Raw genomic sequence first — 25,688 nt, forward strand, 5'->3', positions numbered from 1 at the left:
CACTAGGAGTTAACTTTCTGAAATCTGTATGGCGAAAGGCATCTAAGGTTCGATTTCTCAAAGTTAAGCACCTGAATCGAAAAAATATTTGGTAGGCATAGTAGCGGACACCGTTCTTCATAACCGGTACCAAATAGTTTGTCATGAAAAGTTCCTAATTTTGAGAAAACCCGCGTTAGATGTTATTCGCCATACAAATTTCGGTTACTTTTTATTTTTTTTTTGTCTTTTTTATCGAGACTTTCAGCCCGAGGCTGGCTTCGGTTAACTCATGCTGGCTATTTACGCATATACGACAACGCCTGGATGTGGAAGCGGCGCGTAGAAAATCAGCCACTGCCAATAATTCATTACTCCAAAACTGCTGATGCCCCACCATTATCAGAACTCTGGCGTTGCCAGTGGAGTTAACCATATCATGGAATTTTTATAATATGTCACAGAATGTGCAAGTCAGATGCAAATTCAATTCCCAGGAACGTGTCTCGAACCGATTGTCGCAAACGAAAACGATAAGATACACAGTTTAGATTTATTTTATTCTTACCTTAGTAAATAATAATCAGATCACGTGATCACCTCCACTGAACCCTAAACTCTATCCACGATTTGACACCTCCTGCAGTGACGTAACCGACCGATTCGTACCATCAATCGTGACTTCAAAATGCCCCAGCCAGCCTTACTTACGCTGAATATGGCTCACTACATATTGTATTAGCTTTTGTGTGGTGCGGTAGATACTGTAACTTTGGCCTCCCCTCCGGGGTTTGTCCAACCAAACAGCAAACAAATTGAATTCCGTTTTATCTACCTTTTTCCATAATACCATTCAGCTTAAAATGAATTACGGCTTACGGCACCCAAGCAGTACCTACGAGGTTTGGTGACGACGGACGACCACCTTGCTATTCAACACTCCACACTCCACACCACGGCCTAGGGCCCTTCCGTTACCCTCAAGCCAAAAAGTGCTGCTGCAGTCTGTCATCGACATCAGTTAGCTCCGTGGTGCAGAACTCTGCCTTTTCCTGCCTACCACCACTCCGGCGGAACTCGTCATGTATTCAACTCACGACTCCAGCGGAATGCTCGACGGAGAAAGAGCAATAACTCACCCAACTCTATATAATATGTTACACTACTAACGTGACCGTGACTTTAACCCGTTCGCTTCAGGTTCGTCGTCGCCATCATCGCCAAGTACTGCGTTGTCTTTCAGCACCCGCGACAACAATAACAACAACGAACGGTTTGATGGTCAAGCTGCTTTTGGCGACTCGCGTCTCGAAACGCGACATGTTCGAATCTATCGTTTTTGCTTTCATTAGTATCGTGAAAAGGAGTAGATATTCTCGACAGTTGCGCATAAACCAAACCATGAGTTGGAATATTGTATTACTAAAACGTTACCGCCATTCTTTGTGCTTAGGGTCAATTTTATGATTCAGCTAATTGAAACTGAATCTTATGTTGGGAACATTGTTTCAAAGGAGTGTGCAGAAGCGCAATAACTTGTTCTTTATTCTATTAGGCGGCTAGATGATAATTAAAGTTTTATACAATTTAATTTTTTTATGAAAATGATTTCATATACTGCTATTGCTATAGCCACTAATTTACCGCAATTGGAGTACAAACACATCAAAAGGAATAGTCTCAAAGACACACTTTTGAATGAACAGGATACACTATCTTCCGGAAAAAATACATAACGTATATGTACATATTGAAACGAGGAAATTACAGAACTTAGACAGTCTCACAAGTAAGCATTTGACAGCTTAATTCCATGCATGTGATTCGGGCTTGGACCGTTCCCAATGCCTGTCTAGGTGCATTAATCATCCAGGTTGTCCATTGTCTGCTGAAAATTGACTTGTGCCTTGAATCACCATAAAGGCACAATAACAGTGAAGCAATATTGATACATTAACGCCAAAACTGACGTGAGTGATGTCTTACTTTGGCGACGCGTGATCCATATATCTTATTTTCAACGTTAACTTTGAATTTTGTTTTCTTTTCTTTCCATTCAACCAACACCAACGATGACCGCCTTGGTAGGAAAACACAAATCGAACTCCCTTGCACGAGGCGGCATCGAACGGGGATGAGGCGGCGGTGGAAACACTGCTGGCTGCTGGAGCCGACCGGAACGCGAAGGAGTCACTGGTGAGTAAGCATTGTCTGTGTTTGGTAGGGTAACATAGGCGTGTCTTTTATTTGCTACTCAATTCTTAGAAACTTCCAACCTTCTCTTCTACTTCTATTATGGCTCTACATTCCAACTGGAATTTGGCCTGCTTTTCAACATAGTATTATATTCGATTAGCATTTCCTCAGTAGTAGAAAGCTTTTCAATGCCCGCCATTGCATGAATATGTATCTTCTGCGGCAAGTACAATGGGTACACTATGCCCAAGTAGTCAAGAATGTTTCCCACCCGAAAACATCCTAGACCGGACCGAGAATCGAACTCGTAATTTCTGGATTGGCTTTTGCCAATCCTACGCTTTTGCTTGCAAGCCTAACTAGAGAACCCAAACTTCTCAACCTACTATTTATGTAGGTAGAGGGCGTTATCAAGAGTCAGGAACGCTATCAATACTCCATTGCACGGTGACGTCATCATATCGTCTATCTCTTTTCCACCAGTTGAAAATTAGAAAACAACAGGACCAGTACTTGTCAAATTTGACAGGTAGTGGTCCTGTTGTTTTCTTATTCTTATCAAGTGGGAAAGAGATAGCAAAGATTCGTGCAATTACCTATAGCTATCCAACACGCCCCCTTTTAATGAACGACAAGACATTTATAGGGGAAGTTTCTCGGTTGTGGACACCCCTGCTTCACTTACTACGCAGTTACAGTGACCACTTAAAGGGAATTTGATAATATGTGAAATATCAGCACGATGTTTTATTGTTGACACCGAAGCGCATATTTTATCTGTGAAAATCGGGAGCGATCTAATATATTGTTGTGTTCAATGTGCTACAAATTTGACTGAATCATTTGCGAAAGATAATTGAAATGAATATTTATGCAGTAAATTTACTATATTTCATGATTATATATCGGTTTCATAAACATATTCAAGTAAAAAAAAACTCAAAGGTGCATCAGGGTTGTACGGGTTGTACGCAAAGGTGACGTAGGACCATGTAGCTATACAAAATGGATGATATTTGTCATCATAATTTGTGTCTCTGTATGAACATTGAACAAACTTCTTGAGTGTCAATATCAAATGAATCAAAAAGCCGAAAAGTAGCTCCCAGTTGGATGGACTCCAACCGTGGAAAAGGGATTAACACGACTCATCGGCCGCATCGCCGCTGAAGTCACTAGTCTGGCTTTCAGTGGAGGACATCACAATCCTAGAAGACACCACCCCCAAAAACGTCCGAAATAAAGGAAAAATGAAATAAATCGGAAGTGGCGCGAAATCAAACGCAAATATTTTAATTTGCTTTGCAACGTTCGGTTTCCGCCCGCAATAGAAGCGTACTGTCGTAATTTCTCGATGGTGTCTTGCTGGAACGTGGAGGCGTGCCCTCTCAAGGCTGCTGACCATCCATGGGAATTTCGGAAAATTATTTTATTAGCTCTGTCAACGAATCGGATCGACCCGAACTACCGCTGCCGTTGTGTGGGAGGAGGAAGGCCCGTCCGACCTACTGTTGCTGCTGCGGGAAAGTGCCGACGCACTGATGTGCAGGGTTGCCACATTTAAATCTGTATTTTTTTCTTCAGGAAATCTTCATATCTGTATTTCAATTCAAAAAATCTGTATTGTAAATCTGTATCTATATTAAACCAATCAAAATGGGTTTTGAACAAACTTTGTCCTGATAAGGATGTATATTTTATAATTTGTGAATGAAATCTGTCGATAATCCGTCTTTAACTATTGTAGCCATGTACACAACAACTTTAGTGCACCAACCACATTGCTCAGTCACACTAACCCACTAAACAGAACTACTGATAATTGTTTCTGGATATGTCAAAAAAGGGCTATATATCTGATTCTAGAACTTTGAGCTGGAGCTTTTTCTGAGACCCCTGTATTCAGATATAAACTAAACATTTTACAGAGCATAATCTGGTTAAAAAATCGTTGATTTGCATAAACTTGTAATTAAAAGTAAAACCTGCCAGAGCCAACATGTTCTGTCTTTTCAAATCAAGATTTTGCTAATTTGAGGATGGTCGCGAATTTTTTCCCCATGTGCTTTGACATATGCGATGTTTTCGGATTACATGAGCATGGAAAATCAAAATCCCGGCCCCAGTTAAAATGCACGGGCCCCAAAATCCGGCGGAAACTTTTCCCGAGGTGTGAGGCTACCTTTAATAAGATCAGTTTGGCGCAGAATAAAACTTTATAAGCTTCAAATCATATTGAAAACAGAAATTTACTAAAAGCAAATTATTTATTAAATTTTAATTATAATTTTCAGTACTGTACTCTTCAAAAAATCTGTAAAATCTGTAATTTTGATAAAAATCTGTATTTCTGTATATACAGATTCTTGCTCACCGCTTTACCTCAAAAATCTGTAAAATACAGAATAATCTGTATATATGGCAACCCTGCTGATGTGACCATCCGTCAACGCGTCTCACAGTGCTTCGAACGTATGGAACTACGGGACAAAAATCATAACTTACATTCTACACGTTTTAACTCAACGGTGTCTTTGGGAAAATAATTGTAAACTAGTTTTTCTACTATTTGCATTATTGACCTATGTTAAATTGATAATTGCATTAGTAGCGTAAACGCCAAATTTCATAACATATAATACGCTTCGTATAATCGAGATCATTTTGGGAAAATTGTCACTTATGATAAAAACTACTATTTGCGTAATTGACCTATGTTGAACAGATAATTGCATAAATGCCGTAAACGCCAGATTTTACGATATGCCTCAAAGAACCAGGAACTTTTTACGAAAAATTTGTGATATGATAATGTGGTAGTTTTTATTACAACAATTGACCAATTTCCAATTGATCATCTCATAAGTGACGTAAACGCCAGCTCTCATGTTTTATACTATAGAATCATAATATCCTTAGTCATGATTTGAGGGATTGTTTTTTAACGACGGTATCAGAAATCATTGGAACTTGTTATTTTTTCCAAGTTTGTTTACTTGGTAGGCTCAGGCGTGTATAACTCTTTACGGAGCCATGGCTCTTTGTGATATGTACAATGATACCATCTTATTATGAAGTTAGTAACAGAGGGTAACAGAGGGGTAGAAGCCAGCGTACTCGTGTTGACTAGGATCATCATCAGAATGAAGGAAATTTGCTGATATTTCGAATGGTTGATTCGTACACTATGAAATCATGGGCAGTAGAGCAACAAGCTAACTCTCATCTGAGCTCTCATTCTCTGAAAATTTTCGTTTGTACGTGCTATGTCCTATGCGTCCATCAAAACCCCATTTCCATACAAGTTTCACCGTCCTTGAGCTCTCTACCGAAAATTTCTGCATAATGCTTAGCGAGGTACGACGTTTCAGACGCGGAAGCCTGTTTAGGAATGATTTTTTTCCTTTTCCTTTTTCAACGCGTAAAGGCTAGGAAGCAGATTTGCATGCACCTCGTTTAAAGTACTTTGAAGCAGATTGTACTTTCTGTCGGATAAACTCAAGTCAATGTACAACGCCAGTGCTTGTGTCGCTGTCATAACCTTTTCATCAGTTGCGCTTGAGCTACATGATATATTGGCCGCAAATGCTAGCTCCTCAGGTTCATTTTTTATTGAAAAAGGTCTTCAACACGTAGTTTCTTGGTTTTATTCGAACATTTCTGAAACGGGTTTTGAGGTCTACTCTTCGCGATGTTGAATGAAGACTCGGCAATTTCTTCAATATTTATTTTCGGATTGCGAGGATGATTTACCAATGAAGACAATCAGAGAGTGATTTTCGAATTTCTCGAATTTCTCGGATGATCGAACGCTCTTTAACCATTTTTGATCAATTCTCAAACAAAAGATTTTGCAAAACTGCTTTAGTTCTTTCTCAGATTCCTCGGAGAAATCTTCTGTATTATATAAATCAGACAGAAACTTCAACACACGAGCTTTTCGTTAGGACGGGTCAACGGAAAGCTATTGTTTGTCTATATCCATGTTATTGAGCCCAAGAGTATCATCTAGAAAATCGTTAACAGCTATTAATAGAGCAAATAAGAGCAGCTGGAATCACTTCCATTCTCTTAAGAATACTATAAGTGAGATCTGGTGCGATTTACAGAGATGTGTTTTGAGGTACTTTTTTTTAAAAGCTGTTTAAAGTAGTAGATTATTTCTTCTTATATAACGTCATGCCCAACACTTGGAAGCTTCACTTATCACAATGATCGAAATATGTCCCACTGAAACACATTTAAATGGATCTTACTTACTTGATGTTATGCTTTCCATATCGATTTTCACTGTGAAAGGTACCGTTCGAAAACTGAGGCAATGCAAAAGATGCTTTTCACTAACAGGTGATAAATCATCCACTTTCGGCGATAGAAATGTTTACAAATACGAGTTGCTTTGATCGTCCCAGTGACCTCACAAAGATACTAATGCGCATACAGCATAATTGAAACATATGTTAATATCATGGTTTACTTGATTCGACTAAATACGAAAGTCGATTTTTCCATTTTTGTCCAAGGGGCACAGCACTGTGCGTCTGTCCGAAGAATGTCCCGTGGTGCTGCTGCACCACCGCTTATATACCCGCTCTGTGGGATGAGGCTAATATGCGAATTCAACGTATGTGCATTTATCCAGTCATATTTAAAATATTTAACTTTTTTTTTAGTGTCAGATGAAATAGCTATTTGTAAAAATTAGTCTGGATCAACATTACTATTTACCTTTTCATCATGTTCTTCACCGTTTTGCTTAATCGCAGCAATCTTTGGCTAGGGTTCTTCATCTCCTGGGTCGTTAGATACCGATGCCCGTTTTAGTCCAAATCCAAACGAGGCTTGAAACGCGCACGTACGAGCTAAGTGTCCGCGGCGCTTGCAGTTATGACCAACTTTGTCAAGATTGGGGCAAGCTGCGGGGTTGTGGTACATGCTTGCGCAACGCCAGCATGAAGCACGAGCTTGAATTTGAGCTGATCCTCGTCGAAAAATTCCTCGCCCACGCTGGGCACCTCTGAATCGTAATCCTTTTTTAACCATTTCATTTATTTGGTAGACTCAGTCGTGGGTGACACCTTGCGGAACCGCTATTCTTAAGTATGATATTTTTATAATGAGTATCATCTTATCATTAACAGTTAGTAGGGAAGGGGGACGTAGACCATAATACTCGTGGTGACTCAAGGTTATATATTACTTAATTCAGGACGGACGAGGTAGGAATTCGGGGTTAGGTTATTCCAGCTGCTTATCCGGGCGAATCGTAATCCTGTACCACGTCGAAATGGTAATCGTTGTTCCGGAGTTTCCATTACCGCTGCTACTGTAGCATTGCTTTGGCGATTCACTTTCTGATATTTCTCTTCGTTGAATATTCCCATTTCCCGATCTCGTACCATTGAAATAAGGCTGTTCATATCCCCTTGGTTCACCCAAATTCGGTGAGCTAGGACACGCACCCGGCTGTCGGAAGTACCTTTGACAATGGTACGAACCACCGCCTCCATCCCCTCGTCATATGCGTAGCTGCATAACTTTGCGGCCGCTGCAATTCGACGAACGGAGGACACGCTGGCCTCATTACTGTGCTGTATCGTATTTATTAGTTTACCTCTTTGACCTATGATGAAGGTCCTTGATCCAAAGTAGTGATCTAATCGAGCCATTGCATTAGAGAACGGATGTGATTGTTCATTTGACATGTCTGTTGTTGTTCCTTGCATAACTTTAAGTAGTTTTGGGCCAGCTTTAATCCGAAATATGTCCATCCTTGAACGCTCATCGGTTGCTCGGACCAGATTGAAAGACGCCGTAAGAATCTGCTTCCAGTGCTCGCACGCCTTTTTGTCTACATCAGTCTCCCCATCAGACGGTCTAAATTCTGGAATATTCAGGGACCCGAATGACATGTTGCTCATTGTAGCCAACAAGGATTCGTTTCCCGATGATGTTGAAGGTGGTGATTCAAAACATTCGCCCGGTTTGAAATTCACTGAGTCGTTATCCTTAGTGGTTACTTCATTCAAGCGTTCTCAATTGCCTTCCTTTCTCAGCTCGCACTGTAGCCAACTCAGCCTTTAAGGCAGAAAGTTGTTCTAGTAGCATTTTCTTAGTGACCTTTGCTTTTGGTTTTCTGTGAAACAAGCAAGAAGAAAATACGTATATACTAACATATTGCTAATACTCGGCCTCGGCTATCAGAGCTCACAGGTGAATCTAATTTTGGACACACTGTCTCGACTACCAGAGCTCATGTTTTCTAAGAAAACTGCCTCGACTACAGATCCTTTTCCATCTTTCGTGACACTTTTGTTCTTGTACCGATTGCGCCATTGTCGTAATTTCCCGATGGTGTCTTGCCGGGACGCAGAGGCGCGTCCGCTCGAGGCTGCTGACCATCCATGGGAATTTCGGAAAATTATTTTATTAACTCTGTTAACGGACGGGGATTGGATCAACCCGAACTACCGCTGTCGTTGTGTGGGAGGAGGAAGGCCCGTCCGACATACTGTTGCTGCTGCGGGAAAGGGCCGACACACTGATGTGACCGTCCGTCAACGCGTCTTTCCGAAGAATGTCTCGTGGTGCTGCTGCACCATCGCTTATATACCCACTCTGTGGGAGGAAGAAGGCCCGTCCGACCTACTGTTGCTGTTTCGGGGAAGCGTCGACCCACTGGCTGCGATGCGTTCGTCGCAGCATTCGTTGAGTGAATGCGCCAGTAAGTAGTAAAATTCTTCTTTATTCAAACATTTTTCGTTCTACAATTGTTTTTTAAACATGTACAGTGATCGGCCAGCTTGGCCCTCCAACTTCAATTTTAATTATTATTATTATTTTTATGTTGTTACTTAATTTTTAAAATATAATGTATCATGACGGACTTCAGGAGGCGCTAGTGTGTTTTTTTTTAATTTGATAACCTAACTACTTCTTCTTCTTCGTTGGCATTACATCCCTCACTGGGACAGAGCCCCCTCGCAGCTTAGTGTTCATTAAGCACTTCCACAGTTATTAACTGCGAGGTTTCTAAGCCAAGTTACCATTTCTGCATTCGTATATCATGAGGCCAACACGATGATACTTTTTATGCCCAGGGAAGTCGAGACAATTTCCAATCCGAAAATTGTCTAGACCGGCACCGGGAATCGAACCCAGCCACCCTCAGCATGGTCTTGCTTTGTAGCCGAGCATCTTACCGCACGGTTAAGGAGGGCCCTAACCTAACTACTATGTACACTAATATTTACAATAAAAATTTAATAACCTAGATTGGAACAAGCGCCCTAATCACTTCCTGGTCCGAGTGCAAGCACCGGACCCTAAACTATTCTTTACACTCACCAAAGCGTTCATGTAAGGTTTTTATTCCGGCCAGACGGTGGCCCTCGAATATTCTTGTCCTGGGAGGGGTGTTGAGGATCATCCTCAGGAATTTGTTTTGGACCCGTTGAAGTTTGAGGTGGTGGGTTTTAGCGCAGCTCTCCCAGACCGGCATGCCATATTCGATCACAGGGAGGATGATTTGCTTGTAGGCAGCAAGCTTATTTTTCAGGGACAATGACGACCGGCGGTTGATCAAAGGGTACAGTAGTTTCAACAAAACGTTACACTTTGTCACCGTTTTGTCAACCTGTTGCTTGAAAATAAGCTTGCTGTCGAGGGTCAAGCCCAGGTAGTCGGCCTCATTGGCCCATTCCTCAGTCGTGCCATTGAGGATGATTTTACAGTCCCCAGGCGGAACAAGTTTAGGGGATTTGGAGTGGGGGGAAATTATGACCTGGGTCCTCGCCGCGTTGATACAGATCTTCCAGCTGGTGAGGTACTCTGTCAGGGCATCCAAGCCTCGTTGGAGTTTTGCCACTAGCGCTCTGATCACTCTACCGTTGTAGACGATGGAGGTGTAATCTGCGAACAGAGACAGAATGCCGCCTTCTGGAGGTTCTGGCATGTCGGAGGTGAACAGATTGAAAAGCAGGGGCCCGAGGATACTGCCCTGGGAGACTCCGGCGACGATGTTGTGCGCATTGAAACTCGCTCCGCTGATTGAGACCCGGAATGTCCTTGCCGACAGGTAATTGTTGATAATTTTCACCGGGTAGCTGGGAAGATTGTAGCGTTGTAGTTTGTACACCAGGCCATCATGCCATACATTGTCAAATGCCTTCTCGACATCGAGTAAGGCCATGGCGGATGTTTTTGAGACAAACTTGTTCCGTCTGAGGACGTTGGTAACTCGAGTCAGTTGATTGCACAGTTGACCGGCCGCGTCGGAAACCAAACTGTTCCTCGAGCAAGATGTTGAGATCTTCGGCAGACTCACGTAACCGGTGATGAATAGCTTTTTCGAATAGCTTGGATAATGCTGAGAGAAGGCTGATGGGACGATAACTTTTTGGGGAGAAAGGATCCTTCCCAGGCTTCCGGATAGGGATGACTTTCGCTGACTTCCAGGACGATGGGAAGTAGCTGAGCCGGAGACACTGATTACAGATCAGCGAGAGGTGCTCCAAGAACGGAGCACTCATCTGTTTGAGCTCGAGATTCAGGATGCTGTCGAAGCCTGGGGCCTTCATGTTTTCGACGATTTGATATACTGCCCATGATCTCATAATTGTAACAATCGACAAAAGTAGACATGGGAGAAATGGAAGGATGAAGTTTGTAGTATGCATGAGTGTGGAAATCTGAAAGATTTTCTAAAAATTGCCAAAAATTATATAAAAACTTTTTCTATTCGAATTCTTCGGTAGCAACATTGACATTACTTGATATTTGAGTACGAATTTATTGCGTTAATTTTTATTCGATACACAAGGCATACAGGCGACAGAATTCTCCAGTGTTACAGTTATGCGGTCATTTTGCTCGATGTTACAAAACAACTTGGTAGTTTTTTCAAGTTTTTCAGAACAAACCTCCTGATTTCATCTGACCTGCTTGAAGATCCAACAATTTTGAAACGATTTATAAGATAAACTCAAAATTGAAAAAAAAATGCAAATGTTACAAATATGCGATCATGGGCAGTATACATAGGCCGTCAATTCGTCAGCTGAGATCTCCTACTCCTCCGAGAAGTCGTTGGGAATCAAATGGATGTTGTTAGCATGCTCGTTGACGGTGTGAGCTGACGAAGTGACGACCTATTTCAGCGACCTTCTCTGCAGGAGTTATCAAGCGATCCTACATATTGTTAAAAATGTGTTTCCTTTCTTAGGGGCCCTATACACGCTCCGACATGTTGTACAACTTTGACTCCGCCCCCAGGAAATTTGGTTCGCTCGGAGTAAAGTCGAACCGTCTATGGGAAAGTTGTACGACTGTTGAACTGTCTGAGCTTCGTGGCCGTGCGGTTAGCGACGTAAATCGTCTAGACGCATGTGCTGCGGAGTGCGGGTTCGATTCCCGCCTCGGTGAGGAGAAAACTTTTCGTAAGCGAAAAGTTCTCCACTGGTTCGCTGTGTGTTGTGTGCATGTGCTGTCCGTTCTCTCGTGCTAGATGTTAAGTGTGCAGTCTGGGCGACCTCCGATCGAAGACGGTGATACTAACTTTAAAAAATATCCTGGGGCGGTGTCAAAATTGTACAACATGTCAAAGCGTATATAGGGCCCCCTAAATGTTTTGACAAGGACGACTAGGTTGAGCTAGATGGTCTAGTGACTACCGCTTCGGCATTGTAAGCTGTTAGTCGTAGATTCAATTCAAGGCTCGCCCTTTAAAGAAATGTTGCATGGCCTTATCACGTTCCATAGTAAATCTCGTTTTATGTTTCTGTATACTAAACCAACCAACTACCACCCTGTCGGTGGTATTGCGGGGATTCAAACAAAGGTATTCTCGGTCTCTAGTCGCAACAATAACTACATACACTTACATTCCCTTCCTTTTACAAATCACTGTAATAAGAAATTGGCCGACGCCGTTTTTAATCTACACTTGAGAGCTCCATTATGTCATTATTCAAATCCCGTTCAGTGTTTCGTCCGGGTGTGTCTTATCCGTTATGGAAGATATGAACAAGGATCATCATAAGTCAGTCGTGGAGTTTTTCGAGGTTTACAAGTATAAGTACTATACTCATAACAACCCGACACGAAGCTACAGAAAAGGTCACCGAAATAGGTCGGCACTTTGTCAGTTCACACAATCTTGGGCGACTCCTCGGAGGAGTTGGAGATCTTAGCTGGCGAATTGACGGCCAGACTACGACAACATCCTAAATCTCGAACTCAAACACATGAGTGCTCCGTTTCTCAAGCACCTCTCGATGATTTTTAATCAGTGTCTTCGTCTCAGCTACTTCCCATCGCCAAAAACCATCCCCATCCGGATACCTGTAAAGGATCCTTCCTTTCCCTAAAGTTATCGTCCCATCAGCTTTCTCTCGGGGTTATTCAGGCTGTTCTAAAAAGGCGATTCACCGTCGGTTACTTGAGTTTGCCGTTCTCACTCAGTTGCACACTCATGATTGATGTTAACGCCGCGATACGTCCAGCTCCTGACGTCGATAATTTTGGGGAAGTGCCGTCCATCAGTCAGAACGTTGCCGATTTGTGATTCTGTCTCCAGTGATGCCGCAAATGGCCATATTATTGGAGGCAGCGCATCAATTAGTCGTAGACCGTTTTCGTTCGTCAGCCGGTGGGCGCTGAACTTTCCAATAGTATAGTCGGTCTAAACTCCTTCTCTTGGGCAACCTGATCGTTCAAATATTCTATAATGATTTTGACGTCTCGACTTGAGCAGCTGTCGTTCTCACGTTCCAGCTGCGCGTAGAATGCCTCCTTATGATCATCATCAGTTCCGAAGTATGGGCTATGGACGTTGACAAGTTAAAGTTTTGGTCTTCGGTCCTCAACCTACACATTCTCTCATTGATCGGTTACCACTCGATCACGTGCCTTTGCATATCGGCCATCAATATGAAAGCTGTTCCCAGCTCGTGTGTGTTGCCGCAGCTAATTATTGATTGCATCTAAACGTTCGTACCATTGATTCCTTCCAACTAACCTCCTGCAGCACTACTATGCCGAATCCACCGTTTTTGAGCATATCGCCAAGTATGCGTGTGCTCCCGATGAACTTGAGAGATTTGCAGTTCCACGAACCTAGATCTTAGCCGAAAATGGAACCAACACACCTTTAGCATGGTTTTGCTTTATAGCTGGGCATCCTACCGCCCGGCTAAGGAAGGACCCTGTCAAAATATATTATATAAAAAGCATCAAACTTGCATTGAAATTATTTACCAACATATTTAATATTTTAAAATCTTATTACTCTTTTCAGCATGGAAATACACCACTGCATGAGGCCGCCTGGAAGGGCTATAGCCGAAGCGTAAAAATTTTATGTTCCTTACCAAAAGTTCAGAAACCGGGTGCTGTCGGGAGTCACTCAAACGGTGGTCCCAAATTAACCATCGACCTGATTAAGGATTCCAGCAAGATCAAGAACGTCATCCAGGATACGAAGGGAGCGCTGCACAGTGCCCTGCTCGGGACACGTAACTTCGGAGGCTTCTCGGCGTTGCATCTGGCGGCTCAGAACGGGCACAACCAAAGTTGTCGGGAGATTCTACTCGCCGGAGCCGATCCCGATGTGCAAAACAATGTGAGTACTACTGTTGAGTTTAGCAGCGGTTAAAATGCACAATTCTTACGTCTTTGTATCATGTCCACAGTACGGCGATACCCCTCTTCATACAGCGTGCCGCTATGGCCATGCCGGTGCCATCCGAATTCTCCTCTCAGCCAAGTGCGACTTCGAACGGATCAACCTAAACGGCGACACGGCACTGCACATAGCCTGTGCCATGGGTAGGCGAAAGCTGACCCGAATTCTGCTGGAAGCTGGTTGTAAGCAGGAAACTAAAAATGCTCAAGTGAGTGTATTTGTATTTGTACATTATTGTAGTATGGGTCCATCTTAGTTTCCTTGTACACTAGGGGTCTGTCTATAAACGTGACAGGTTTTCAACAGTTTGGGATCTCTTTCTCCCTAAACTATCCACGTTTATTGATCATATACATTTTATTTATCATATAAGGGCAGATCCTAGACAAATCTACGTCACGGATACGTCTGGGAATTCGGTCTATTTTTTTACTTACATGAAAATATACAGGAAGGCATATGCAATAAAATTTTCATTGAACATGTTACAGGATGAAACACCTCGAGACATTGCCATTCGGAAGAACCTTATCGAAATCCTCAACATCCTCAACACTCCGGTGCAAATTTCTCCGCGCAATGCCAGAGAACGCAGCTCGAGTAGTTCTCACCGGAAGGCTCGCGATGGTAAAAGTGGGGAACGATCGCGAAGCAAAGAGGATCACAAGTCACGAGATAAGTCCCGGGGACGCGGTGGCTATGACCAACGCTATGACGTCGATCCTCAGCATTGGTCCCCGTACGGGTGCCATTACTTTCCTGATCCAAGAAATTTCCCCTCGCCCAAGTTGGAAACGTTACCGAAAGAACCATTAGCGAGCGGAGAGCAGTACTTTCTGGATTTAGCCGGCAACATTCGGAAAGGACCCGTTGGGGTAGGCAACACGTGCTATTGTGCGCCGTTCTTCAAGCACCTCGAGCAACGAATGAACCAAAACAGGAAGAGTATACGAAAATATGTGCACAGAGCAACGGAGAAGCTGGACAGTCGAATGACTGCACTTGCTATGAAGACGGATGATCAGATCGAGGAACTTACGAAGTAAGCCCTTATCAAAATACTTTAAGAACACTAATTTAATTTTTTTTAACATAATTACAGAACAATGATCGCCAGTAGGGTTCAGTGTGAAAATAAACGATTGCATCTGGAGCAGTGGCTGAAACGCGGTATAGCGGAACGATCAACCGGAACGCACAATTCGAAAACGAGAAAGGATGAAGCCAATACCAACACGCTGACCCGTTGCAGAAGTCTAGAACTGTTGGACGGCAGTGAGGGCATTTTGGAAGATCGAATAAAATCTTCTACGCCCCAGTTTTCGCGTAGCATAGACTTCCTAGATTCCCAGGATAATCTGCCGGATCACAAGCGTCCCGACTATTCAGACCACTTCGAAAGCTCGAATAACTCCAACGTTAAAAATCATTCGGAAGCGGAAGAATCAAGCCGGCGGACGCCCCTCCGAAAGTTCGACGCTGAACAGCGGAACGGCAGCAAACGATCGTCCTCGATCAGCCACTCCGGACACGATAGCTATTGCTACTCGGATAAGGATAACGATAAGGAAAAGAACCACCATGTGATATACCAGGATCGGGTGCCAAGTTCAGCCTACGGAGGCAATTCGTCCAAAGAAGAAAAGAAAGTATCGTCGTCGGCGGGGTCGTCCAGCTACGATCACAAAAACGAGAAAATTAAGGTCACCGAGAGGCTGGAGGAGTTGTTGAGTAAAACCAAGAAAATTCTAGAGCTGGAGAAGATGACTAAGAAAAAGCATAGTGATAATAGGTGAGTGGTAATATTATTCGTTATTTTATTTGGTGTTATATCACTCATACATGAGCCCATTTGTGATGGTACGCTTTGATTCGTCTGCGTAACGATTGACCCTACTTTGCGTGATTACTGTTCAAATACAACATTGTTCAAATTTTTCCTATTTCGTTCATCTTCACTGAGAAAATTTTTATAGTAGAAACTACCATTTTAGGGGTAATACTGAGAACAGTACCGACGTTTTTCAACCGAAGTGCCAATCGTCTTAAAATAACTAAAATATGGTCTATCTTACTATAAAAATAGTATATTCAACCGTTTATGGTTATTCTTACTGAAAATATAGTAAAATTGTATAGTAAAATCAACTATTTTGTTTGAGTCTATGCTAAATAACAATTTTTGTGGTGAAATTAAAAATAATATCAATCAGATTTACTACATTTATGGTAAAATTAAGCGATTTGTCCCTTCAGTTGAAAAACGTCGGTACTGTTCTTAATTTTACCATAAAATTGTTATTTCTACTACAAAGTTTTTTTCAGTGTTGCTTGATGTGATGTACATTCTCCTTATGATAGTCAACTATTCTTTGTGCGTTTTTCTTATATTTTTTATTATACAGTTTTGGCACTTCCTCAGCAAGCGTGCTGGGAATTTTCACGTACCCCAGGCAATCTGAATGACAATCTTATTCGCCGGTTGACTTAAAATCCTATAATAAACGTTTGCACCGGATGTATTAGTTCTGGTAGTCCAGGAACCTTCTTACAATACTGCAAGTTCCAAGGATCGCTGTCTTTTTGATGCTATGGAGGTTATGAGATAGGGGGGAAATGCTTATCTAATCTTCCGGTCAATGTCATCATATAGTGCATATACTCCTGTATATATACGATTGTGATGCATCACCAGTGCTACGATGTGCACGTATTACCTGGCAATCTAACTGCATTGATTGTCTGCCTTTTCAGAATTCCCAATAAAATTCCGTTGAAATATCACAAATGATGGTAATTGTTTGTGGAAAGGGAAAGAAAAGTGCAGTGGGTACTGGCCAAGTTCCCCCTGGCGGTGCTAAAATGATAAGCGGGAACAATGCCTAATTTCATTTAAATCTTTTAGTATCATTAGTGATTAGCACACGTTATTATTTTATGTGGGGGGCAAGCATGGAACATATTTTTCAACGCGGGTGTCAGGCAGCTGAACCATGCTCGACCAAAATAGTAAAATTTAGCTAGAATATTTTAATTTTGTTTGATTGTTTGCTATTGAATTTTATATCAGAAATCGTGAAAATACTTGAAATAAAACTTTGTAAAATGTTTAGTATAATTATCTTTAAAAGGCATGGTTTGATTTTTGTATTCGATGAACCTAGAAGAATCGTTTTGCTCACTGAGCAGAAAGTACAAATTTGGTAAATTTAGATTTGTTCAACGGATATTTGTTGATAGATTGAGGTTAAGAAATCGTCTGTAAATTATTTAAAGAATAAACTGTAAATAAAATTGATATTAGCATACTCTTTCGACAGCCGGCTGGCAAGAGTTTAAATAAAAACAGGTAAACAACATAGTCTGTGGGTCGAATTGCCAGCTTGAGGCAAACCTCCATGACCTACCTTACCCTACCAAACCACCAACTCCGTAGAACTTATGAGGGCGTCGCCAAGTCAGGGCCTCTCGTTAAGTAAGTTCTACATCAACATTTCCTTTCCTATCCCTAGTTACGGTAAAGATGGGCGTGGCGGGAGTAGTAATCCTCATGCTTATGCCATTTTTATCTTAGATTGGAATCAAGGGTAACTCCCCACCGTGATTTCCGATAGCAATCTGGATAAGGATTCCATAAGAAACATGAGTATCACTAGTGTCCAATCTACGAAGTATACCGTAACAACGCTAACGCTAACGCTATGGAGGTTATGAGATAGTTCCAGCTCTCCTAAGGATCTTAAAAGATATTTCGGGACACGATTCCGGTTGCTGAGATAACAACCGGATTCATACGCACGTCCTCCAAGTGTCACATCTGCTTCAACTCCTCCGCCAAATCGTGGTACTTCGTTATCTTGTTGGAGAATGTTGTTTGGACATTATGGTCTAGCGGTACAGCAATGTCGATGAGGGTTACCCGCTTCATCCTTTTGTCGTAGACCACAATATCGGGCCGATTGGCACGAATGAGGACATCCGTCTCGCGATCCCAGTACAGCTTCACGAAACTATTTTCCAGAACCGGGACAGGCACATATTTGCAGTATCTCCTACTGGTTAACCAAGTTGTGCTAAGCAAGCTGTTGGTGTACAATCTTGGCTACTTTGTTATGACGACCGCTCAAGTAACATTTTGGTTTTATACTGGTTTTATCACACTCTTGAAGAGTAAATTATGCTCTTCAAGAGCGTTATAACACTTAAAATGTTACTTGCGCGCAGGCATTACAATATCATCTGAGCACAGGATATTATCTTTGCTTGTGCAAAGATAGCTAAGATCGATATCCCATTATTTCATCAGTATCTTTGCTCAAAAGATCGAATGATGGGATGGTTTGCAATGCCTGCTTGCGCGAGATAGGCTGAACTCCCGGACACGATATGCTCGATCGTCTCTCCTACTGAATTGCACTTCATGCAGCGGTGCTTCACGTTTTCGTGCAATATATAGTCCCGATAGTTCTTCGTCGCAATTACCCGATCCTGGATGGCTACCATGAATCCTTCTGTTTCTGAGAAATGTTCACCCCGCACAAGCCACGTATTCGACGCCGCTTTGTCGATATATTCCAGCTCCAGTTGATGGAGGTGCGTCCCACGTCTCTCCTCCTGTTCGTTGACGCGGAAACTGTCGGCATCCACCAGGTGACCCCGGTGTAGATATATGGATCGACATTTATCGATACCAAACTCTATCCGAATGTCGTTGCTGAATACCGTTACAAGCCGCAGAAATTGGTGCAGCTTCTCCACAGATTCCGCAAACAGCTTCAAATCGTCAATAAAGAAGGTGTGAGTAATATTTGAACTCCTTTCCCCACTCTTCAAATGATAGCCATAGTTGTGGTGCTTGAGTACTCTGCTAAGAGGATTCATGGCAAGGCAAAACCATAGAGGACTAAAAGGTATTGCCTTGGAATATGCCCCTCTTGATGCTGAGAGTCCTGAACCGTAACAACTTTTCCCCATCATTAATGTGTAGGGATGTGCTCCACATCCCCATATCGTGCTGCATTAGCCTGATGACGTTACCGTCTATCGTCTATCAACTGCAGTACCTTAAGAAGGTACGAGTGAGGTACTGAGACGTATACCTTTTTTAGTCGATATACGCCATGTTCAGGTTTCTTTGCTTGTGGGTGGCCTGCCCAACAACGACTGCATCAATGATTACCTGATCCTTGCAGCCTCGTGTGTTGCGTCGACAACCTTTTTGTTCCTCGGTTATCAGGTTGTTGACGTCTCAATGGTTCTGCACCCTCCTCGCTATTACCGATGACAGCACTTTGTACAGACTCGAAAGGCACGTTATTGGTCTGTACTTGGCTGGGTTCAAAGTGCTCCGATCCTTCGGCAGAAGATAAGTGACACCCCTAGTGATGAATTCCGGTAGCTGCCCGGGGTTATCTAGTACCGTGTTGAAGCATTCCGCCATCCTCCCGTGGACCGTTGTGAGTTTTTTATACCAGAAATTATGCACAAAATCGGGTCCTGGTGCAGCCCAATTCCCGGTATACCGGGTTGCCTCACGTATTTCTCGGGCGATCACGTTGATATCGGCCATGTCTCCAATTCCACCACAATATCGCTCTTCTTCTGCCATCCACACCCCATCGCCGTTGTGTATGACGGGGTTCTCCCATAGATTGGACCAAAACTGCGTGACTTCTCCAATCTCCGGAAGGCCCTCACCAAAGTCGGCTTTGTCGTTTCGAATGTGGTTGTAGAACTCTCTTTCGTTGATGTTGAACATTCGATTTTTCACCTTCCTCTTCGAACATTCTCCAAAACGTCGCAGTCGTTTAGCCAGAGCACTCAACCGCTGTACATGGGTATCGAGGATCTCAGTTATGTTCACCTCGGTGAGATCACGGAGTTCTGTGGGTTTCACAATTTCAGCAACATTCCGAACTAGCTTGGTTGATCGATTCCCCTGCCTGTACTGTGTTAATCGACCAACCTTTGACCGCAATGTGGCGATGGGGGTCTCTAGCTGTCGCATCCACGCAGGTTTTTGTACTTTGGGGCTTGTGCGTCCATTACTCCTACCTTACGGGCGCGTTCGCAATTCCAACGTCCTTACAGCAGCCACTGCAGCCGAATACACGATAAACTGCAGCTCCTCAAGGGTTTTCAAGTACTGTGGCAAAATATCCTGATTAAGGATGCTTACTGCACTCGTCAACCGATAGGAGTACTGCAATTTGGGTATCCGATGACGGGACATGGGGTCTGTCCCACGGAACTGTGTAACTGCTGTACCCATTTGATTGACTAGTTCGTCCATCAATAACATGGAGCCAACAAGACTTCTTCTCGACGTATCGCTTGATCTTGCCTCCTCCTACTCTCCTAGTTCTCTCTGCACTTCCCACTTGATGTACTATACACACTCAGTTCAGCTCGGCTTATTTTCATTCTTTTGCCGAGATCCGCACAGCCGAGCGCTCGGTTTGAGAATTTCTGCTGATATATCAGCTGAAAAAGTAATTTGCTTACTGCGGCACTCAAGGGAGCCGCCGTAATCATACGTCTATTTAGCCGATATTTCAGCAAACGAACTTAAACCGAGATTTGCACAGCCGAGATCGGTGAAAAAATTTAAGTGTGTACGTCTTCCGGAGTCAGTATATTATGTGCCATTATAGCTTTTATGTTATGGTCAAGCTGGGGAGCAAACCGAGGGAACCTCTTATTGAACATCTCCAGCGTGCAAACGTAGTAGCAACGGATCACGTACTGATTCATCTCCCTTGTCCACATAATCCGTTGCCGTCAGCGGCACGCTAACCTAAGTGATTGACGTCGATCAACCACAGCAACGTAAGCAGGTGCAGCATTGTCTTGGTGATTTCTTCTGCTGCCGTTGCTGTTCTGCCTTTGCAGTACGGGCTACGCCCGATGACTAGAGGATCGCTGTTGCACCTCTTCTTCCTCTAGCCGCTGGCCGCTTGCTCTGTCCCCCGTCCCAGGACCAGCTCCAGTAGGGGCTCCCTCCTCGGGAAATCGCATGGGTATTCTTCTTGAGCGTAGCTCCATTTCTGGGTTATGTAATTCTTTACAATGCTAAATAGCTAGGTTCAAGCGCTTTTCATGGACGCCCAGGGTATTTCACCTGAGTTCCCTCCTTATAGTATTATTATTACGAAAGATCACAGCGAACGATGCGTTACAATATCCAGCGATTGTCGGCGGAAGGAGTATCGGCTGAGTACCGCCAGAAGCTCGACGAACGGATAAGTGCAATCAACGTTAGCGACAACGTCAACGATCTATGGGAGTCGATCCATGGAGCGGTGAGCACAACAGCACGAGAAGTGGTAGGCACTGCACAGAGGCGACCCAGGACGGGTTGGTTCGATGTGGAGTGTCAGAGAGTGACAGACGAGAAGAACGTTGCCAGAAGCCGGATGTTGGTGTCGGGTACCCGATCGAATAGAGATCGGTACAAGGAAGCAAGAGCAGCCGAAAAACGAACCCACCGCAGGAAGAAAAAAGAGTACGAAGAACAAGTTATTAGTGAGGCGCAGAAAAAAATGGAGCAGAACGATATGCGGAGGTTTACACTAGATGAGGTTAAAAAAGCTGTTGAAGAGCTGAAAAACAATAAGGCTGCGGGGAAGGACCAGCTCCCGGCTGAACTTCTCAAACATGGCAGTGAGCAGCTTTATGAAGTTCTGCACCATATTATGTCCAAAATATGGGAAGATGAGGATATGCCTGCTAGCTGTTTGGACGGCCTCATTTGCCCTCTCTTTAAGAAAGGGCACAGACTAAAGTGCGCCAATTACCGAGGAATAACCCTCCTTAATTCGGCGTACAAGATTATGTCCCGTATTCTGTTCAACAGATTGAGACCGCTTGAAGAGTCCTTCGTCGGCGAATACCAAGCAGGTTTTCGTGAGGGCCGATCAACGACGGATCAAATGTTTACCCTGAGACAAATCCTTAATAAATTCCGGGAGTACAACTTGCAGACACATCATCTGTTTATTGATTTCAAGGCGGCGTACGATTCAGTGAAACGGAATGAATTATGGCAAATTATGCTTGAACATGGTTTTCCGGCGAAACTGATACGGCTGATTCGTATAATGTTGGACGGATCGAAATCAAGTGTAAGGGTTGCGGATGAAATATCGACGTCATTTGTTACCTTAGATGGATTAAAGCAGGGTGATGCACTCTCGAATCTACTGTTCAATATAGCGCTCGAGGGAGCGATTAGAGAGCTGGTGTGCAAAGAAGCGGTACCATTATCACAAAATCGCATATGCTCCTGGGATTTGCGGACGATATCGATATTATCGGAATTGATCGCCGTGCCGTGGAAGAGGCTTTTGTGCCTTTTAAGAGGGAGACAGCGAGGATTGGACTCACGATCAATACCAGCAAAACGAAGTACATGGTCGCTGGCAATCAACGTGGGTTCATTAGTGGTGGTGGTAGCGAAATGGTGCTGGATGGTGAAAAATTTGAAGTGGTAGAAGAATTTGTGTATCTTGGAACATTAGTGACGTGCGATAATGATGTTACCCGCGAGGTGAAAAGACCTATTGCAGCTGCAAATAGGGCTTATTACGGACTTCGTAACCAGCTTAAGTCCCGTAGTCTGCAAACGAAAACAAAACTCGCGCTGTATACTACTCTGATTCTTCCGGTGGCTTTATAAGGCCATGAGACATGGACGTTAAAAAAGGCTGATCGGAGAGCTTTCGGAGTGTTTGAGCGTAAGGTGCTGCGGACAATACTCGGCGGTAAACAAGAGAACGGTATCTGGCGGCGTCGCATGTGTGGAGACGCGGACTCGGATATTTCGGAGAGAGACTCGACGCGACGACATCCGTGATGATACTGTGTTGTTCGTTTATTCGATATTTGCTTTTTGGGTTTTTCAGTTTACAAAGAAGATGGTTTTTACAAGAAGTGTTTCCTGCTTGCTGATGTTGCTAAACATCTGGTGTGCACATGCGTTGACTGTGCGCGCATGTAATAATATTTGGGCAAGTTACAAAATAGCTGTATGGTAACGAGGGTTGCTGCCTGGGTGTTACTCAGTAGGTCAGGGTAGAAAGAATGTTTATTATTTATTGCTTACGAATGGAATGGAATGGAATGAGGCAAGGCAAATTGAGTGGTTCATGTAAAGAGATATTCTGTGCGAACTAATTGAGTAAGATTGTTTTTTGAAACTTGTAAATGGATATTCTGTATAATCTGATTTATTGCACTTGAGTGAAATGTATGGAACTATTATGCCACACATGAATCACGAATTGTACCAGGTGTATAAAGGGCTGGATATTATTAAGCTTATACAACTCGGCAGACTACGGTGGGCTGGTCTCGTTGTTCGTATGCCGGAAGAACGTCAAGCGAAGATAATATTTAGTAGAGAACCCGGAAGAGGCCGCAGGCTTCGTGGAAGGCCGCGTACACGATGGCTTTTTGCAGTTGAAGAGGACCTGAGGGCGCTCAATGTTCAGGGCGATTGGAAGCGATTGGCCCAGGATCGAGTCCAGTGGAGAAGGATACTCCATTCGGCGTAGGTTCATCGAAGAGCTGTAGCTCATCAAATTAAAAAAAAAATCAACATCGAACACATCATCCGGGAACATGTTCCCTCCAAAGTACGACGTTCTTCTCATCGCTTTAGCCAACCTTGGTGGATACCTGAGCTCCGTAACCTTTGCAACCATCTGCGAAAAAGTAGGAAATGTAACTTCCGTGACAAAAGTTCAGCAAACATAACAACTTAAAAAATGCCGATGAGGATTATGAACGAGTGGAACACGAACGCTTCCGGGAGTATGTTGAAAGTCTACAGTCAAACTTCACGCACAACCGCTCAGCATTTTGATCCTATATTAATAAAAGAAAGAGTGCAACTACGGTTCCCGCTAACTAGACGTACAGATCTCCAGCACACCGACCGAGGCTGCAAATCTTTTCGCTAATGGCTTTCATTCCGTACATGACGCCAAGCCTCATCTTGTTTAACAGCAATACATTGACAGCCATCCATCGTACAATCCTCGGCTTCCTTCGGTTATCTTCAAAAAGGCCTATATTCTTGAAGCTCTGAGCTCTGTCTATGCATCAAAAGGTCCCGGGCCCGATTGATAACCACCTTTATTTATTTAATAGTCTGAAATAAGGTCGAAGTGACCTGTGCAGTGCATAAAAGTCTTTTACATTCAGCTCGTTCCATGGCTGCACGTCGCCAAGCACGCAGTCTGCGGAGGGTCCGCAAGTCATCACTTGACCACTTGACCACCTCGCTGTGCACCTCGCCTTATTATTCCCGTCGAATCGTTGTCGAGAACCATTCTCACCGGATTACTGTCTGACATTCTTGCTACGTGCCCGGTCCACCGCAGCCTTCCGATTTTCGCGATGTGAATGATGGATGGTTCTCCCAATATCTGATGCAAACTCGTGGTTCATTCGACTCCTCCTCGTACGGCGGCGAACTCTTTTCGATCGGATAAAAGATATTTTAGTTACCAGATAAAGATTGTCGCTGTCGTCGCTGTCCGGAACATCTTTTGCTGGCGAGGATAGCTAAATGTCAAAGTAGGAAAATCCATACGATTTGACAGCTTGGTACCCAACATGTTCCGAAGCGACAATCTTTATCTAGTTGTAGGCTTCCTCCATCTTCTCAAAGTTACGTGGCATGATATCAATGTCGTCGGTGAAACCAAATAGCTGAACAGACTTCACGGAAATCGTACCACTCGTGTCAATACCTGCCCTTCGTATTACTCCCTTTAAAGCGATGATGAATAGCAGGCACGAAACACCATCACCTTGCCGTAACCCTATGCGCGTTTAGAAGGGACTTGAGAATGCCCCCGAAACTCAAACTACGCACATCACCCGATCCATCGTCGCTGCCGCGCGTATCAGTTTATCAGGTTTATCAGGTTGTATGGTTGTAAAGATAATTTGGGAGATTTCCTCTGAAAGCTTCCTAAACAAATTTTTAAACGTCCAAAATGTGTCGTTGGTTTATGATAGGCTGCTGAACCTATATTTGGCGCTGTATGCATAAAACACGCTGATAAATTTTCAATCAATATGGACATAAAAAAAGTTTTTGTTAGAAAAACTTTTTTTCCTTAAATATGTCACAGGAACATTATTCTCAGAAAAGTTAGATAATTGAAATACCTATCCACAGAAAAAATTTCATCGATTTCTGAGATGAGGTTTTTTTGTAATATCGATTTTAATTTTAAAAACTAATTTTTTTCAGTGTAGAAATCAATTTTTTATTTTTTGGATATTTTTCCAAAAATCTTCAGGGAATTTCACGACAGTCCGCCATACAACACTTTTTTGTAGGTCTTGTAATTTAAGAGTTACATCGATTTTTTTTAAATCAATGAAAAAAAATTAGGCCCTCATCAAATGTTACTCTTGACAATTTTTGAAAAACTAAGTATGCAGAGTGGCTTAGAAATACCATATCTTTATGCCCACCAAGTTCCATTCGATTCTGAGATGGTGCTGCCAACCGCTGGTCGAGTTGGTGCGTCAATACCTGATGTACGGTGAACACCTGGTCTGTGGTGCCCCACGAACTCTCTTTCAATTGGTGTTAGTCGGCGGCATAAAATTTGGGAGATTACCCTGTAGGCAGCGTTCAGCAATGTGATTGCGCGGTAGTTGCTACAATCCAGCTTATCGCCCTTTTGACGTAGGACTTACGTCTCTCTTTACTATACCGGGTGTCATTCCAAAATATTCAAATCGACCGCGTTACGCTGTGTTGAAAGATTTTAAACGTTAATAGCGTTCGTCTCAATGGACGAATTTC

General features: G+C 43.2%; 1 protein-coding gene across 2 annotated transcripts in view; it reads left to right on the forward strand.

The window, feature by feature from the left end:
• The window catches only part of LOC134223510 (uncharacterized), a 206,288-nt gene that overhangs the window by 173,323 nt on the left and 7,277 nt on the right, over window positions 1-25,688 (forward strand). For both annotated transcript variants that reach the window (XM_062702671.1, XM_062702670.1), the window contains 5 exons: window positions 2,068-2,175; window positions 13,472-13,795; window positions 13,866-14,066; window positions 14,350-14,900; window positions 14,961-15,650. In XM_062702671.1, coding sequence (XP_062558655.1) covers window positions 2,068-2,175; window positions 13,472-13,795; window positions 13,866-14,066; window positions 14,350-14,900; window positions 14,961-15,650 — 1,874 coding nt within the window. The remainder of the gene's footprint in view (window positions 1-2,067; window positions 2,176-13,471; window positions 13,796-13,865; window positions 14,067-14,349; window positions 14,901-14,960; window positions 15,651-25,688) is intronic.

This window comes from Armigeres subalbatus, chromosome 3, assembly GCF_024139115.2.
Source record: "Armigeres subalbatus isolate Guangzhou_Male chromosome 3, GZ_Asu_2, whole genome shotgun sequence".
NCBI classification, from domain to species: domain Eukaryota; kingdom Metazoa; phylum Arthropoda; class Insecta; order Diptera; family Culicidae; genus Armigeres; species Armigeres subalbatus.